At 34.3% G+C, this 16,323-nt stretch overlaps 2 protein-coding genes across 13 annotated transcripts in view; both read right to left on the bottom strand.

Moving 5' to 3' along the window:
• Positions 1-16,323, bottom strand: part of LOC127837315 (neurogenic locus Notch protein-like) — a 516,941-nt gene that overhangs the window by 383,920 nt on the left and 116,698 nt on the right. The window contains exons 1-2 of one of the 2 annotated variants that reach the window (XM_052364275.1): positions 2,571-2,732; positions 2,164-2,290 (exon numbers count right to left, since the gene is read on the bottom strand). The gene's annotated coding sequence lies outside the window, so the exon portion shown is untranslated. Of the gene's footprint in view, positions 1-2,163; positions 2,291-2,570; positions 2,733-16,323 lie in introns of those variants that run through there. The other variant, XM_052364277.1, reaches the window with a different exon arrangement.
• Positions 1-16,323, bottom strand: part of LOC127837312 (neurogenic locus notch homolog protein 1-like) — a 141,340-nt gene that overhangs the window by 13,833 nt on the left and 111,184 nt on the right. Inside the window, exon 1 of one of the 11 annotated variants that reach the window (XM_052364270.1) lies at positions 73-196. The exons of the other annotated variants lie outside the window; for them this stretch is intronic. Coding sequence (XP_052220230.1) covers positions 73-130 — 58 coding nt within the window. The 5' untranslated portion in view covers positions 131-196. Of the gene's footprint in view, positions 1-72; positions 197-16,323 lie in introns of those variants that run through there. 11 annotated transcript variants of the gene reach the window in all.

Below are 16,323 nucleotides of genomic sequence, written 5' to 3'. Positions count from 1 at the left end.
ACTATAAAACATAACACATTAACAAAATCACTCGTAAAACAATATTTTGAAACGAAAAACACATTTACTTACATGTCTTAACGACCGACCGGCTTGCAGCATTGCGCTCATGAATATTCATACGAGCCATATTGTTTTTTAACTAATCTTATATTTTTCTGGTGTATGATGAAATTGAAATTAAATTGGAATTATATAGCGTTGTATTACACTTGGTGACTTTTCGAACCCAGCATTTCTCAAACTTAATTATCTCAGTTATGAGTAAATATTTTGATTTAAAGGGGCCTTTTCACAGGTTTTGGCATGTATTGAATCTTTTCATTAAATGCTTTATATTGATAAATTTAAACATTGGACCTAACAATCTCCAGTAAAGAAACGAAAATACAATAAAAAAAGGTAATTCGCAACTGGACTTGAACCACTGACCCCTGGAGTCCTGGTTTAAAAGGTCTCCCGCTTAGACCACTTGATCATCCGTGCTCATGCTATAGGCGGATGTATTTTTTACTTACATAAGCAATCCTCGTAGTTTCCCAAAATATAACGACAACAACAGAACGTTCCAAATTATTCAATCGTTTCGCGTTGCAACGTTTTATAATTGTCAGGTTTTCAAATCGTCAAAATATGCATATAATGGATCTTTTAGAGCATGGTAAATGTTCAGTGTTACTATTTTCTCACAAATATCATAACAAAAACGAAAATTTGCGAATCTGAAACAACTTTTTTGTAATTTTGTCAATTTACCAGAACGTGAAAAGGCCCCTTTAAAATCGTAGACGTGATAATTTTGCTACAGTATGTGCTAGCAAACGATAAAATCATTCATCCACGACGATCGGATGCTTCAGCAAGTGGGGAAGGTAGCCTTCAAAATTCCGACAGCGCTGATGCGCTCCTGAAATTTTATACGAGAAATATTGTACATTAATGTAAAAATTGCTATCCAAACTAAGGATAATTTAGATATGTCAGTGTCGCAATTATTCTTCCTGTACCTAACCCAGTTGTCTATGCAACCACGAAACCACAACGACTTTGCCGTTTCTATTATCTTAATAAGTAAGTGTGTAGGCAAACTAAAACATTACATACTCGTGTATATCATAAATTGCTTTGAGTACTTTTCTAAGTTTTCGTACAAACAATCCCAGCACTGCATGCGTTGCGCCTTAAACAGAGGGGATAGTCACGTGGAAACTTTTGTTAACCCATTTATGCCTAGCGTCCTGAAAAAAAGGACATTGCAAACAGCGTAGACCCAGATGAGACGCCGCATAATGCGGCGTCTCATCTGGGTCTGCGCTGTTTGCTGAAATGAATTTCTTTATGAAATATTCTAAATATAGACATAAATATACTTGACACCCCTAATTTTGGAAATAAATTGATCCAATTCAGAAGGATAGGATAGTCCACTGGGCATAAATGGGTTCATTGTAAAAATGACCATATCGGCAAGAAAGTGAGAAGCGTTTATATCTGAACGGTTGAAAAATAACAGCTCTCGCGTGATTACCCCCTCTGTTTAAACGTTGTGCATGCAAACTTGGTACTAAAGGCGTCGCTTTTAATGCATATCTTATACACGATGTGTACATGAAAACTAGGCATCGCTTGTGCATGTGCGCTACATTTTTCATTTACCGTATTTCTGGACCAGCCGAAACGGATATATTATGAATATGTGCACTGTTTAGAGTATATGACATCTTTGGTGTTCAGTCAACGCGATAGCACGCGAATTGCTACGCTTTTCATGTATGCAAGTCGTGTTGGATAAATGATATCCATGGGGACATCAAAAATTATATAGCCAAGTATTTGCCTATTCAACCGCACTGTGGGCACTATTACGCATACTAGTTTGTACATGTTATCAAGGCATACTATGCAGCACTTCATATGTTTGCACGCGTGTACAATTACTTAATATACTTTTGTGTATTAGGAAAATAAACGCCATACTGAGCACTGTGGCAATAACCATACCTATATGTCGATGCGAACGCAATATTCTATTTATGTTGTCTGACTTGCATAGCGGTCAAGGCAATATCATCCCTAAATGATAATTAACACACATGTACACTGGTGTACAGGTTCCGTCCTTGCATTCAGTCATGGACCCACTGAACGTTGTCGTGTAGAAACCTTGCCTGCATCGGTACCGAATCTTTTGCCCGTGTGAAAATGTCGTTCCCTTGTAAAACGCTGGGTCCTCATCTACACCAATGTGAAATGCTGCCCCATTACTTTGCCTTTGGAGGTTGGCCAAAGTCTGGAGTACAAATACCGATATATATAAGTTACATTTGACAATCTCGTAATCAAATATGAAAAAGAGTTCTATATTGCCTCTATTAACAATTACAACGATGCAAAAAAATTTAACATGCGTGTAGCGGTTCTGAAGATTTTGAAAGTTATTGATATACATTTACCCATATATCTATATAATGTCAACCTTAAAAAAATAATACACGTGGCTAGTAAAGATTTCATTGTGTATTGGAAATAAAACATGGAGCTGCATATTTGATAATATTAATTTAACATACCTCGTTCAGTCCAGACCACCGCAACAAGACTCCAATACATAATGCAAACAATCAAGATCATCTTCACACGGGCGTTATTCGTGACAACACCGTATCTGATTTAAACAATATACCACCCCCGACATAACAAAACAACCGGAACCTGCATAAATCGCAAGCCTAGTTAGATATGCCACACAAAGTCATACTACGTAGAATAGCATACAAATAATGATTTTCAGCGCGTACTGGCTGGTGTCGTCTAAACGCACATATTCTTGCATATGTTATAAACATCGAAGTAGCAGACGAATGGGAAAGGATTCGACTAAATAACACGTTTTATATAAATCATTTCGTGTTAACGATTGCTGTGATACTTGCTGTAATTATATATACCAATATTATGTCATTATGTCATGAATATGACAAAATCGAAAATAAAAACTCATTGTTTTATATGAATAAGAAATAACATCGGAGCCGTGGCGCTATGGTGCCAACCAACAAAAATGACTTAGATCTAAACTTTCAACATTTAAATTCGCGATTGTTACATTTAACTTTTGCATGTAAATCATTTATAAAATATACCTTTTGAGAGTCTTTGCAAATATAGAATACCTTAAAACTCTAGAAACTATATCAGAACAATTAAACTCCAGAAACTGTATCAATTAATAACATCATTGAAACCGGGATCACCGTATTGGAACGGTCAATTCAATTTTTTCTGGTTGAGAGACAATACTAATGTTTTAAATTATATTTACTTAATATTAAGTATATTTTTTGACGCAAAACTACTAAATTAATAATGCTCAAGTCTGGTCTTTTTTCGGCGTCAAATTCCTTGAGCAATGTACAAGTGCGTCAATCCGGCGCTGTAAGTTAAGTGTTTTGTTTTGCCTGATGAAGCTGTTCCAAAGGCCTTAACTATCACGCAAGTCAAAATGTATAACGTTCAAAATCTTCCAATTACTGTGAATAAACAGTACTTCAGTGGAAAATCTGTGAGGAAAACAAAACACTTGAACAATATATAAAAGTAAGATCCTTTCAGGAGGCCCTTATGTTCAAGAATTTAACTATTTGTTATATTTTTTAAAGTATAATTTGTTTTAATATCAGACATCAATAGCTAGCAAAATATTAAACTTGCGAGAGTGATGCAACATGGCATAAATATAAGAATCATTTCGATTACGGCGACGAAATACAGTGACTTTTAGACATTTATGAATATCCCTTATAGTTAGAGGATAGATCCAAGGTCTTTACAACAAACAATGTATGGATCATTACACGTAATGTATTTATTGAAATTAAATTGCGTTATCTTACCTATTGACTATATTGATAAGTTTTGAATTGTCAAGATAATTCCGTTTGAAACTATTGGTGACTTCACTTTTTAAAACAAATATGTGTTTACTTACTACAAAGGATTGTCCAAATATATTTTATAAAAATAAGCAGTAGGGCCTCATAAACTGTAAGAATTACTTGTATCGTTTAAGATCGTATAACACTTCCGAGAGCGTCTTTCGCAAGTACTTGAGATGATTGGCTGGATTGCATAGGTCTATGCAGCCTGGTTCATGAAAACACGTTATCGATTCTGGGATTGTCGATTTAGTCTATCAGCCAGATGGGATGGGGTGTACTACTCAGGGGGGCAAAACATCACCTATCTTACTTGATTGCATACTCAATATAAAAACAAAATGTGTGATAACAATCTCAGATGGGCAGCAATAAGTTATTATTAAGCTGTTTCTATTGCAACCGTCAGGCTTTGACTAAATAGCTAGTTTAGCTAGTATAATTCTTAAATATTTCTTCAAAATTGGTTCTAGAAAAAAAAGTTTGGTGTTAAAATGAAGATTATGATTATTACTTAGTATGATCTGCAGTTTAATATGCAAATTAGTACATTTGCATATCTATGAATATTACTGAGATTGCAAGAAAAATTCCTAAAAACTAGCGAGCCTCCAAAAAAGTAGGGTCAATATATGAAAAAAAAAACAACTTCAACCACCAACAAATTGCTACAAAAGGTATTTTAACTGAACCTGGTAGGGTAGAAGCTTCTTTAAAGCATATCAAAAGTTTACCACAATCGGACCTCCGGAAGTTGTTTTTTCAAGATGGCCACCAATACATATTAAAGGGACTGTCAACCACGACGACGTAGAAAAGAAAAGTTGTAAAATACCGTATATTTTACAATTATTACTATATATTGATTTAAAAATCACGAATGGTATATTGCATTACTCGAAAAAAGTTGTTAAAGTTTCATATTTTCAGTATATTTGGTAATAAATTTTAGTGGGTATGTCTACCAGGTAAATACCAGTTAACAATTAATAACGCCAGTAAATTGATCATCATCGTCACATGGTAAACCCAGGAATGCAAATTGTGCAAGCGTAGTGAATTGTATACATCTAATATAGAAAATGATCAATCTACTAGCGTTATTTATAGTGTGTATATCGTTATGTCACCTATTTTCGCGATGTACTTTCGATTTCATATCGCGAAATTTTATTACCAAATATACTGAAAATATGATTTTTTTAAGTACTGTAATATACCAGTCGTGACATTTTAATCAATATAAACTAATAATTGTAAAAAAAATACGGTATTTTAGAACTTTTCTTTTTTCGTCATTCGTGGTTGACAGTCCATTTAATGATCACAACTATATATGTAACAATACAATCAAACTTGATGAATTTAGTGTCTATTCCACAGTTTCAATGAGCAAAGAACACATAAATTTCATCAAACATTGTTTTATTGTAAAACAGTACTCACAAATCCAACATGGCGTCGAAAATGGCCGCCAAAACCTATAAATGATCATAACTATGTAAATATCCACTCAAATTTGATTATTTTGATGGATATATATGGGTTTCAAGGGGAAAAGAACACATTAAGATCATCATACATTGTATAAGTTAATTATATTACACCAAATCCAAAATGGCGTCCAAAATGGCCGCCAAGATATCCATCAAAACCTATTAAAGATCCTTACTATATAACTATCCACTCAACTTTAATGGATTTGGTGTCTATACCTACGTTTCAAGGGGCAAATAACACATAAAGATCATCAGACATTGTTTAATTTAACAATAGTACACACAAATCCAACATGGCGTCTAAAATGGCCGCCAAGATGACCGCCAAAACCTATTAATGATCATAACTATGTAAATATCCACTCAAATTTGATTATTTTGGTGGATAAACATAGATTTCAAGGGGCAAATAACACATTAAGATTATCAGACATTGTTTACGTTTACTATATTACACAAAAATCCAACATGGCGTCCAAAATGGCCGCCAAGATGGCCACCAAAACCTATTAATGATCATTTATGTAACTATCCACTCAGATTAGATGATTTTGTTATCTAAACCGAGGTTTCGCGGGTTAAAGAACACATTTCGATTGTCAGACATAGTTTTCGTTTATTATGTTACACAAAAATCTCACATGGCGTCCAATGACACAATGCGAAGTCCAGTACTTTTGACGTGATGCTTGTTATGTAAAACGCCATAGTTTGGACCTGCCGCAATTTCTGGATTTTGACAAGAGGATCGATATTTTTCAACTTCAGGCAATAATGAATTGGCAGGGAATGATGCATATCTTGCATCAGCAAAGCCAGTACCCTGGGCTGTTGTCAGTCAAATGCTTGCCTATGATTTATATGTACAATGGGGACAAAGCGTGCATTCTGTTAACATAAGTCTTAGTTTGCCACAACCTTCACACCATTGTAACGTTTGACCAACCCTTGTATTGGAAAGTTGCCGAAATCATCATTAATGCGCCAAAAAGTAGTTCATAATGTTGTTCAGAATTTGGGATGCTTCATAAACGTTTGAACTTGCGAGGGGGGGGGGACAAAGGATCCCTCATGGAAGAAACCGCTCTCAAAAACATACTTGAGGCTGTCTATTGAGAAATGCTATTGTGCACATTGTGACACGACTCAACTGAGGCGTGCATCAAAGGGGATTCGTATGATCTAGAGAAAATGCAGACACAGATTACAACCTGCTCACCATACAAAGCTGACCATACTCTCAGAAACATGGTCAATGAGATAGTGGCTGGGTCACATGTGAATGTTCATGCAATTGAGGCGGTTGGGAAAACGATCATAAGAGATAGCATAGGAAAGTCGGTCTTTGCTTATAAATTCACGAGAAAATACAGAGCAAAATCCCTTTGGAATAACTTGGCTGTTAAGATCGCTCCTGACAATTCTTTTGATCTTGCTCTTATGTTCCAGCGTTTTCTAGTGGTGTCAAATTATGGAGATCCTTCCCTTGCAGTCGTATTGTCTTATGAACTGAGCTCCCATCCTGCTGCCTTCTTTGAAGCCAAGAACATACTTTGTACAGCAGATGAGCCTCATATCGCTCAGGCAGTTTGAGAGTATGCTGTTGACACATCATGTAAGGCTGTGATGAACTGTATTCATGGAACAGATGCATGATGGTGGCACCTTGCTGCATCGTTAACCATGGAGAAGGGCGACTCATATAACGCAATAGCCGAGTCTTATAAAGATTCAGTGAAAGTCATTACGGAAAATCGACAGTGGGGTTCGATGGCTACAAAGACAGTGATTATAACAAAAACAAAACGGAAACTTGAATCATATTGTGAGTTTCAGCAAAAATATACAATGCTAATGTAAAAAAAGGAAGACTGTTTGTCTCGTGACGAAACAGGGCCGGCATGATTGCTCTGATCAGCACAACTCTGACTAAAATGAGATGATATGTTGTTCTGTCTTCAAGGGATGCAGACGTTCAAATTGTTAAATACAGTAAAACGATCCCGTCGTAGCACCACAACGTTGGTGGGCGAGGATACAGATTTGCTCATCTTGATCCTGCATTACTCCGAAAGGGACAATAAGACCATCTACTTCCGCTTTTATGTAAATAAATAGTCAAAGGAACGCAAAGTGTATAATGTTAACCTCTTGAAAGAACTTATGCTTATTCAGGCTGTATTTTATTTTCAATGATTTTCAGCAACGGAAGAAAATCAAGACTACAGACGATAGTAAAACCTGATCCTATCATGAAGTCATGTGCTGGTTCATTTTCTCTCCCAAATGTCGTAAATTGGATTTTATGATTATTCAACTCCTTAGTGATAACCTCAATTCGATTGAAGTGTTTCTTGTCTCATAAACTATGGCATTTTACATAACAACCATAAGGTTTGAGTAACAAGTTATGGACTTGTGGTCCTTTGTATTGTGTTGATGGCCATTTTGGACGCCGTGTTGGATTTCTGTGTAACATAATTAGCTTACATTTTGTCTGATGATATAAATGTGATATTAATGTGTTGTTTGCTCCCTGTAACCTGGGTATATACACCAAATTCATCAAGTTTGAGTGGATAGTTATATAGTTATATTTTATAATCATAAATATGTTTTGGCGGCCATCTTGGCGGTCATTTTGGACGCTGTGTTGGATTTGTAATATAATAAACTTTAACAATGTCTGATGATCTTAATGTATTTGTTGCCCCCTGAAACCTGTGTATAGACACCAAAAGCGTCAAGTTTGAGTGGATAGTAACGTAGTTATGATCATTGTTATAGGTTTTGGCTACCATCTTTGCGGCGATCTTGGGGGCCATTTATGACGCCATGTTAAATTTCTGTGTAACATAATTAACTTTGTCTGATGATATTTATGTGTTCTTTGCCCCCTGAAACCTGGGTATGGACATCAAATTCATCAAATTTAAGTTGATAAATACATAGTTATGATCATAAATAGGTTTTGGCGGCCATCTTGGCGGCCATTTTCGACGCCATGTTGAATTTGTGTGTACTGAATTAAATTTAAACATTTTCTGATGATCATTATGTGTTTTTTGCCCCTTGAAACCTAGGTATAGACACCAAATTTATCAAATTTGATTGGATAGTTACATAGTTATGATCATTTATAGGTCGTGGCGGCCATTTTGGTGGCCATCTTGAAAAAAAAACTTTCCGGAGGTACGATTGTGGTATATTTTTAATATGTTTTAAAGGACCTTCTACACTACCAGGATCAGTTAAAATACGTTTTGTAGCAATTTTTGGGGGTCAAAGTGTATATTGACCCTACTTCGGTTCAATTTCTCCCAGACAATTTATGAAAATTAAGCTGATCGAGGCCCCATCTTCAAAGGAGAAAAAAATACATAAAGCTGCCAGTACCAGACTGTTATCAACCATTTTTATATGCTACTGGCATTCATCTTCCAAGATATATAGGTGGAGTTTTGCCCCCCTTACTGGTACACCCCACCTCAATTTTGGGTACTTGGCTAGAGGACTAATTGTTTAGTTTCACTTTTAAACGTTTGGTCGTTACGAAGTATTTTATTGATACTGATTGCAGATTGCGTGCGATGCGTTTATTGCTTGTGAAATACAGCATTATTCATATTATAGCTGACTGACATAGATGTGCTTAATATGAAACTTTATTATTTATGTTTGTCGTTAAAATGCGTACACTTTTTCGTTTATGTGCGATTTTGAAAGATTTTGGGAAGTTTGAGGAATCGGGAGCCAAATATAAAAGTTTGACGGAAGATAGTAAGTCCATTTTTCTTCGTAGTCTTGTACTGAATATTAATTTTGTTATTGTTGTTATTGTTTTTATTTCGATTACTATTACTGCCGCTGCGGCTTGTTCTGATACTACTTTTGCTGCAAAAGTACTTACTAAATATTAGAAGCTGTAATTGTATTATACTGTTCACTCACTAAAGTATATTACTAGTTAATACAATTATACATTTATAGCAGAGAAGTGTGTTCGTATTATTGAGGACGATTTGAAGCACAAAGACATTGTGCTAAAAGATGGTGATAAACTCAAGAATAAAGTCTGCTTCGAGTGTGACAAAGGTTTGAAGAGCAACGTTCCGAACTTACATTACATATGGTTCAAATGCGAATTCAATAAAGCACTTAATGAGACGGATTGGAAAGGACTGGGAGTTGGAGTTGAGACAAGGCATGGAAGACGCCCATTGTATCTTCAAAATATAACATGTTTATCAGGTATTATTAGTATACGTAAAATAGTAAAACCATGGTAAAGTCAAATTATTTTCTACATTCCAACCCGGCATAAAATTTGCATTCCGTATTAACCTTAATTACCTCGAACATTATATTTATTGTAGCCCATAATAGCTTGGATTTAAATGACCTTAATTGCATTGGTATAAGCATGATAGGCGGTACATGGTGTCATGTTTGAAGTCGCAATTTTCAACTTAACATGTAGACCTGTTGCTGTAAAGTTGTTCATGTTTTCTTATTCAGGATTTTATTAAGCATTAAAATACTAATAAAACTATTGTTTATTAGTGGCTTATATCATATTCATATAGGAGATCTTCTTCTGTAGTATATTATAACCTTGCTTAATCCCAAATCAGACATGTAAATCAAACGTAATATACATGGCTTCAAAGTCCGAAGTTGTGAGCACTTGATTATCCGCATGGTTTTCTGCAAATTATTAAACTTTCATTTGGTTTATTAAATAATTAACACCTTGTGTATTCGCTACAATACAATGAACAGTGTACGTATTGTTCGGGATTATTGTCGCATCCAACTTCATACTTCATAACACATGTTCGTTCGTTTTTTTCATAACAATTAGTTGAATAAACTGTTGAGTAAATTCAACAGAACAGTTCAAAGCGCATGGGATGGTATTATGTGGATTCCGATTTTTAACATTTTTTAACAACCTATAAAACAATGCAAATCGCTTGATTGCTTTAGTGCTCTAACTTCCATTTTCATATTTTGGGAAAATACGCATTTAAAGGTTGAAGCATTATTTTCTCACTTATTTATGCACGCATATGGACAGAAATATACCGGAGTGTTTTTCAGCAAACGGAGAATATGAATATAATTATATATTAACTCTAGTAAATAATGTGTTTATGTTATTTGAAATATGTAAATATGTTTATATTATTTGAAATTTTATGAATGGAGATAGAGCATTCTGGTAAAAAAATCTTTAATGCTGAACTGAGCGTGAATTTGCTCTAAGACCCGGAGATGGTGCAGTACAGCATTCACCCGTTTGTAAAAATGTGGAAGATAGAACAATATGGAATCCAAAAACTTTCTCAGTGACGACTGAATCTTGAAAACCCTTTAACGTCATTATAAAGATTTCGTTCTCACGAACACAGGAATATAAAAAACTCATCTTAGAAAAAATGGAGATAGAGCACTATAGCAATAAAGCAATGAAATGTGTATACTGTAAATCTTATTTTCTCTCGGTGGTAAAATGTTGTCATCGGTAAACTTGACGTATATTTTAACGTTCAAAAATATGTCTCGAAATGTATTTTGAAACTGTAATAAACCGAAAAAGTGGTTGATTCTAACCTTACCAATGTATTTATCATCTACATTTTGAGTCATGTACATCATTGTAATCAGTAGACAAGATTGTTAACGACCGTCTAATTGTCTGGACTTGTCTACAAGCTGATTCAAACTTATATTTATTACAATTTACAATTTAAAAAAAATATATATGCCGATCGTTTCGAAGTAAAAGCATATCATACTGATTTAATGCTTTATCAAAACGATGACTGACGATGACTATTAAGCTTTTCAATAAAAAATGAACTCATACCGTGAATTTATAGATATGGCTAGAAAACAGATGTCGACTGTACAGTCGTTATATGTGAACACGTATGCTGTAATGGGTAACTTATAATACATATTTATTTTCAGCGTGTTCCAAACCCGAGTACCCCGACAATATGGAACTTAAAGTCAACAGCACCATCAAACTGAAACTGTTAAATGCAAATGGTGTACCCTTTGAAGACAATCCATATTTCCTTCATGGGGACATCATTACATTGGATTGTAAGGATGGGTAAGTATCCACCTGTTTAGGTTTCAATTTTTGCCAAAGAAACTGAATAGAACGTTCGTTAAGACGCCAGGTAAAGGACCAAACAATTTATCTATATATATGTATGTACTTTTGTATTTAATGTCGTAAGACACACTTATTTGGTTTGTTGAAAATTATTTTTTGTTTCGCTTTAAAGGGGCCTTTTCACAGATTTTGGCATTTTTTTTAACTTATTCATAAAATGCTTTATATTGATAAATGTAAACATTGTATCATAAAAGCTCCAGTAAAAAATCAAGTAAAAAAATAAAAAAAGGAAAAGAACATTGCCCGGAGCAGGTTTCGAACCAGTGACCCCTGGAGTCCTGCCAGAGTCCTGAAGTAAAAACGCTTTAGCCTACTGAGCTATTCCGCCGAGTACACATTCTTGACGTATTTTATACCTTATATAAGTAATCTTCGTAGTTTCACAAAATTTAGCGACAAAAACAGAACTCTCCAAATTATTCAATCGTTTCGCGTTGCAACGCTTTATAATTTTTAGGTTTTAAAATCGTCAAAAGATGCATATAATGGCTATATTAGAGCATGGTTAATGTTCAGTATTACTGTTTCCTCACAAATATCATAACTAAAACGAAAACTTACGAATCTGGAACAACTTTTTTCAATTTTGTCAATTTACGAAAGCGTGAAAAGATCCCTTTAAATTGGAATTTAAAAAAAATAAAAAAAACAAACACATTAATACGCCATTCGTAAAAAAAATTAAAAACAGCCAATACTACGAAGTGAAGAACACGATAAAGTTGTAATTATTGACAGATAATAATTGTATTTGCAAATAATGCATAGAGTTAGTGCCTTTATTCGAATGTATAATTAGGGTATTTAACATTATATTCGATCCGATACAAGTGGTCACATCGTACCATTGAACTAGTTAAGCTTAAGAAACTGAGCATTTGATTAGATTAATGACAGGATTTTCTTGATGAGTTTACTAAAATTTGGATGAAATGACAACGATTGTCAGATTTAGATTGTTTCAATGACAAACTTGAATATGTATAAAAATAAGATTTGAAAAGGAAAATAAAAAAAAATGTAATGTGCTATTGTAAGAATAATATATTATCGTTGTTGTTTCATATATATATATTCATAAAATGTTAACTGCTATAACTTATTTTTTACGACAAAATTAACAAACATGTTAATATTAATCAACATCGCATACATTAAACCATTGTTGCAATTGTGTGCAATTATATAGGCGTTTAACTTTCCCGCTGAATATACTGTTCGCAAAAATACAATGTCGTAACTCACCGCCTAAAACAAATTTCCTACCGTTCAATAGGTATGTTCTTGAAGGCACAGTGGAGCGCGAGTATGAAAACAATCAAGCGTATAGCAATAGCTACTACAACTATGAAGACAGAGATGAGGTAATGGAGAATTTTCTTACAACATCGCTTCAGTGTTATAAGGATGGTTTGCTGAACCACGGATCAGGCGCTAATTATGGAATGTGTAGAGGTATCGTATGGAATACAATAAATGCAGCGTTCTATAATGAAAAATTATTTTCAGCAACTTAAGAAACAGCTTATTAGCACATTGGCTGTAAATCACCATGATTGTTTTGGTTTGAACATTCAAATTTTATTTATTTGAAGCGAACAAAGCTCAATGAATAAATAATAAGTTTTTCGGTGTGTATCGGGTCACTTGTGCCTTTTATTAATGAGTAATGTATATACAAATGTAAATCATGTCGTAAATGACATTGATTTCATGCTTTTCGCTGAATGGGTGCGGAATTCCTGATACCAGACAACCCAATCATTTATCTTTTAGACTAGCGCAAGTTTAATGTTCAAATGATCATTTGATTATGGATTCGGTACTTTGTTTAACTATTTTAAACATGTTTGACAATCAGTGAATAGTATTATCGTCCGTGTAAAACCAGACATTGTAAAAAGAAACACAACGAGAAAAAATGATAACAATACTTAGTCTATTATTTAAGCGATATCGATGAAGAATCCATAGCAATATTTTCACGCTACAACAGTAAGCGACATTTTGTGCAAACATATGACTTCACATGCTTGATCAAACTATACACGAACTAATGTTATCGCAGATTTCATAAAGTTATTACGCGATAGCTTATGATTGATAAATAATATCATGATTATGCGATGTTTACTGAAATAAACAAATATCCCCATTTTTTTTATATAGAAATCACATGTGACGCGATGTCTTATCAGAACATAAGAGACGGATCCATTACAAACTTCAAAAATGTCTACCAGTTTCAAGAGGTCTTGAAGCTCAAATGTGATGAAGGGTTTCGGCCGTACAACAATCGAGATTATATGCAATGTCTTACAGTTGACAGTTTTAAGAACCAAAACTTCAAATGTGAACGTAAGAATTTTCAAAGCAGTATACGTGTCAGTAGTCGGAGTATAATTACTCAATTAGTATTGCATATATTAATAGTAATTATAGAAGTAGTAATTGTTTTGGCAATTATGGTATTAAGCTAGAGGTAAGTTGATGTCTCTGTTATATATTGAATTGATGCTGTTTCAGCAATTATTTGCTTAACACCACCAGAGCCCTTACATGGTAGGATCGAAACGAAAAATTCGGAAATTCGATGTGTTATTGAAACACATTCAATGCATGGTATCATATTTCCAGAACAAAATTATTTTCACATACACCCCTTCCCATATCTAAAACCACTTTTTTTTCGATAAATACTCTTTTTTCGCCAATGTATATTAATAACATTTATAACAAACATCGATGTAATAATTTGGTACAAGATGTCATATAACTATAATGCATGCATAAGCTATATAATATTTATTAAACACTGATAGTATTGACGTTAAATTTAAAGTACAAACAGACTCAACTTATACCCCCGACCTTTAAAAAAAAAGATAAATGTTTTTTTTTATTAAAGTGCAAAGCTAGTTTGCAGCTCCTTCGTAGATCACGAATTATAGGGATTACCATTTTACGTCTCAAAATATAAGTTAATGCATTTGTTTCAAGACAAATGTATTACTTCTTAGATTGTTTATACATTGGTCCTAATAACTAGATTTTACAATCAAAACTATTACATATACAAATATTTAAATAGAAGGATTGATGTATCGTAATAAAACGTGTATGCCATTGCAACACCAAAATAGTTTTTCAGTTTTTCAGAAAGTACATTTGTCTTAGACGCATATTTTCATTAATTTACCAAATTACTTGTAGCTAGTATATCGTAAGCCAGTCCTACTTACAACCATTGATGGTAGGAATCTTTTGCGGTTTAAAAACCCCATCCATGGAGACTTTTCCATTATGAGCTATCAATATTGAAAAACTAGTACATTGTCTTCTCCTGTTGGAATTTTATTGTTGTGTATAAATATGTTTTATATACACGAGTATTTTTGTCTAGCAGCAGTATATGGCTAATATATGCCGGTATTATAGGAAAAGTATAATAACAGTATATTAGTGTAAACTTAATTATTAGCTCGATTGCATCGAAAGTATCGGGCTTATTGAAACGCTCCCGATGCCGTTTCCTGGGCCATTACCAGTAGTTAGTGTCTTAGGGGAAGATCTAGAGCACGCTCTTCGAGTCGGGATCGAACCGGTGACCTCTCGATTGCTAGGAGGACACCATGTCCATAACGTCACATAACAATTAATTGTTATGATGTGGTCGAGTTTCAGGGAACTGACCGTACATAAATCAACAATGGACAAATATTTGCCGCAAAATAGTGTTACGAAAATGAAATACCAACTTTGACATTAAACAGCAAGGACATCAAGAGCTGTCTTCACAGTTAGGTTTTGTCTTCCGAGGTATCATTGTTTCGCTTTAGTATTACGATTTTCAAGTGTTAATAATTGCAAGGAGAATGTTCATTTGTAATATAATTAGACTCAAAAACAGTCATGAACAGCCTTTACAGCGTTTCTTCCACAAATCTCCGCTTCTCCTCCATCCACGTACCAGTTGCTTTTTGGGATGTCCAGTTTGACGAGAATTTTAGAATGTTCTTACGCTATGTAGTCCTTTTCTACATATATTTGCAAACATAACTCCCCGTGAGTGGTTTGAATAACTCTGAGCACATGATGCAAAATATGATTTTCAAGTTGCGAAAAATCGGCTCCAAATACGTCAATTGTGTAGGATTCTGGCGGATTACAACATTGGTAAAGACTTCCGGCGCTGAATAGACCACTCGGACTACTTTCGTTACAGCAGACATTTGAGAAAAAATGAAGGTTATGATTGAAAAGCAGGGGAATATTTTCTTGAATGCTCTTATAAGGAATCTCGTCGAGCAGCATGGAATTGTTTGGGAACAAATATTCTCGATGATGCTTTGCCTCCACTAAATGCTGGATTTCCGCGTGGGAGGCTGTTCGAATATCGGCAGAATAATCGCACAATGACATAATGTGTTAAAGACTGCCTCGCATTGTATGGTTGATTTCGCAAATATAATGTAACTGAAACATATACTGCATTGTTTATATAACCGTACTTACTTTTTAATACGGCATCAATGATAATTGTCTTATCGAGATAACTTAAATGGGCCATCGTGTTTGTACCTGCGGATTTAATTGAAAACCATTTACCCCAGTTCGCCAATGAAAACAACATCAGGTGAAATAAAGCCTTTTATATGATGATAAAATACATATGATGGAAGGGACTTGGAAACTG

The sequence above is a fragment of the Dreissena polymorpha genome, chromosome 7 (genome assembly GCF_020536995.1).
Source record: "Dreissena polymorpha isolate Duluth1 chromosome 7, UMN_Dpol_1.0, whole genome shotgun sequence".
In the NCBI taxonomy this organism is placed as follows: domain Eukaryota; kingdom Metazoa; phylum Mollusca; class Bivalvia; order Myida; family Dreissenidae; genus Dreissena; species Dreissena polymorpha.
Note: the sequence above shows the minus strand (reverse complement) of the source record. Positions and strands in the feature narration are given on the sequence as shown.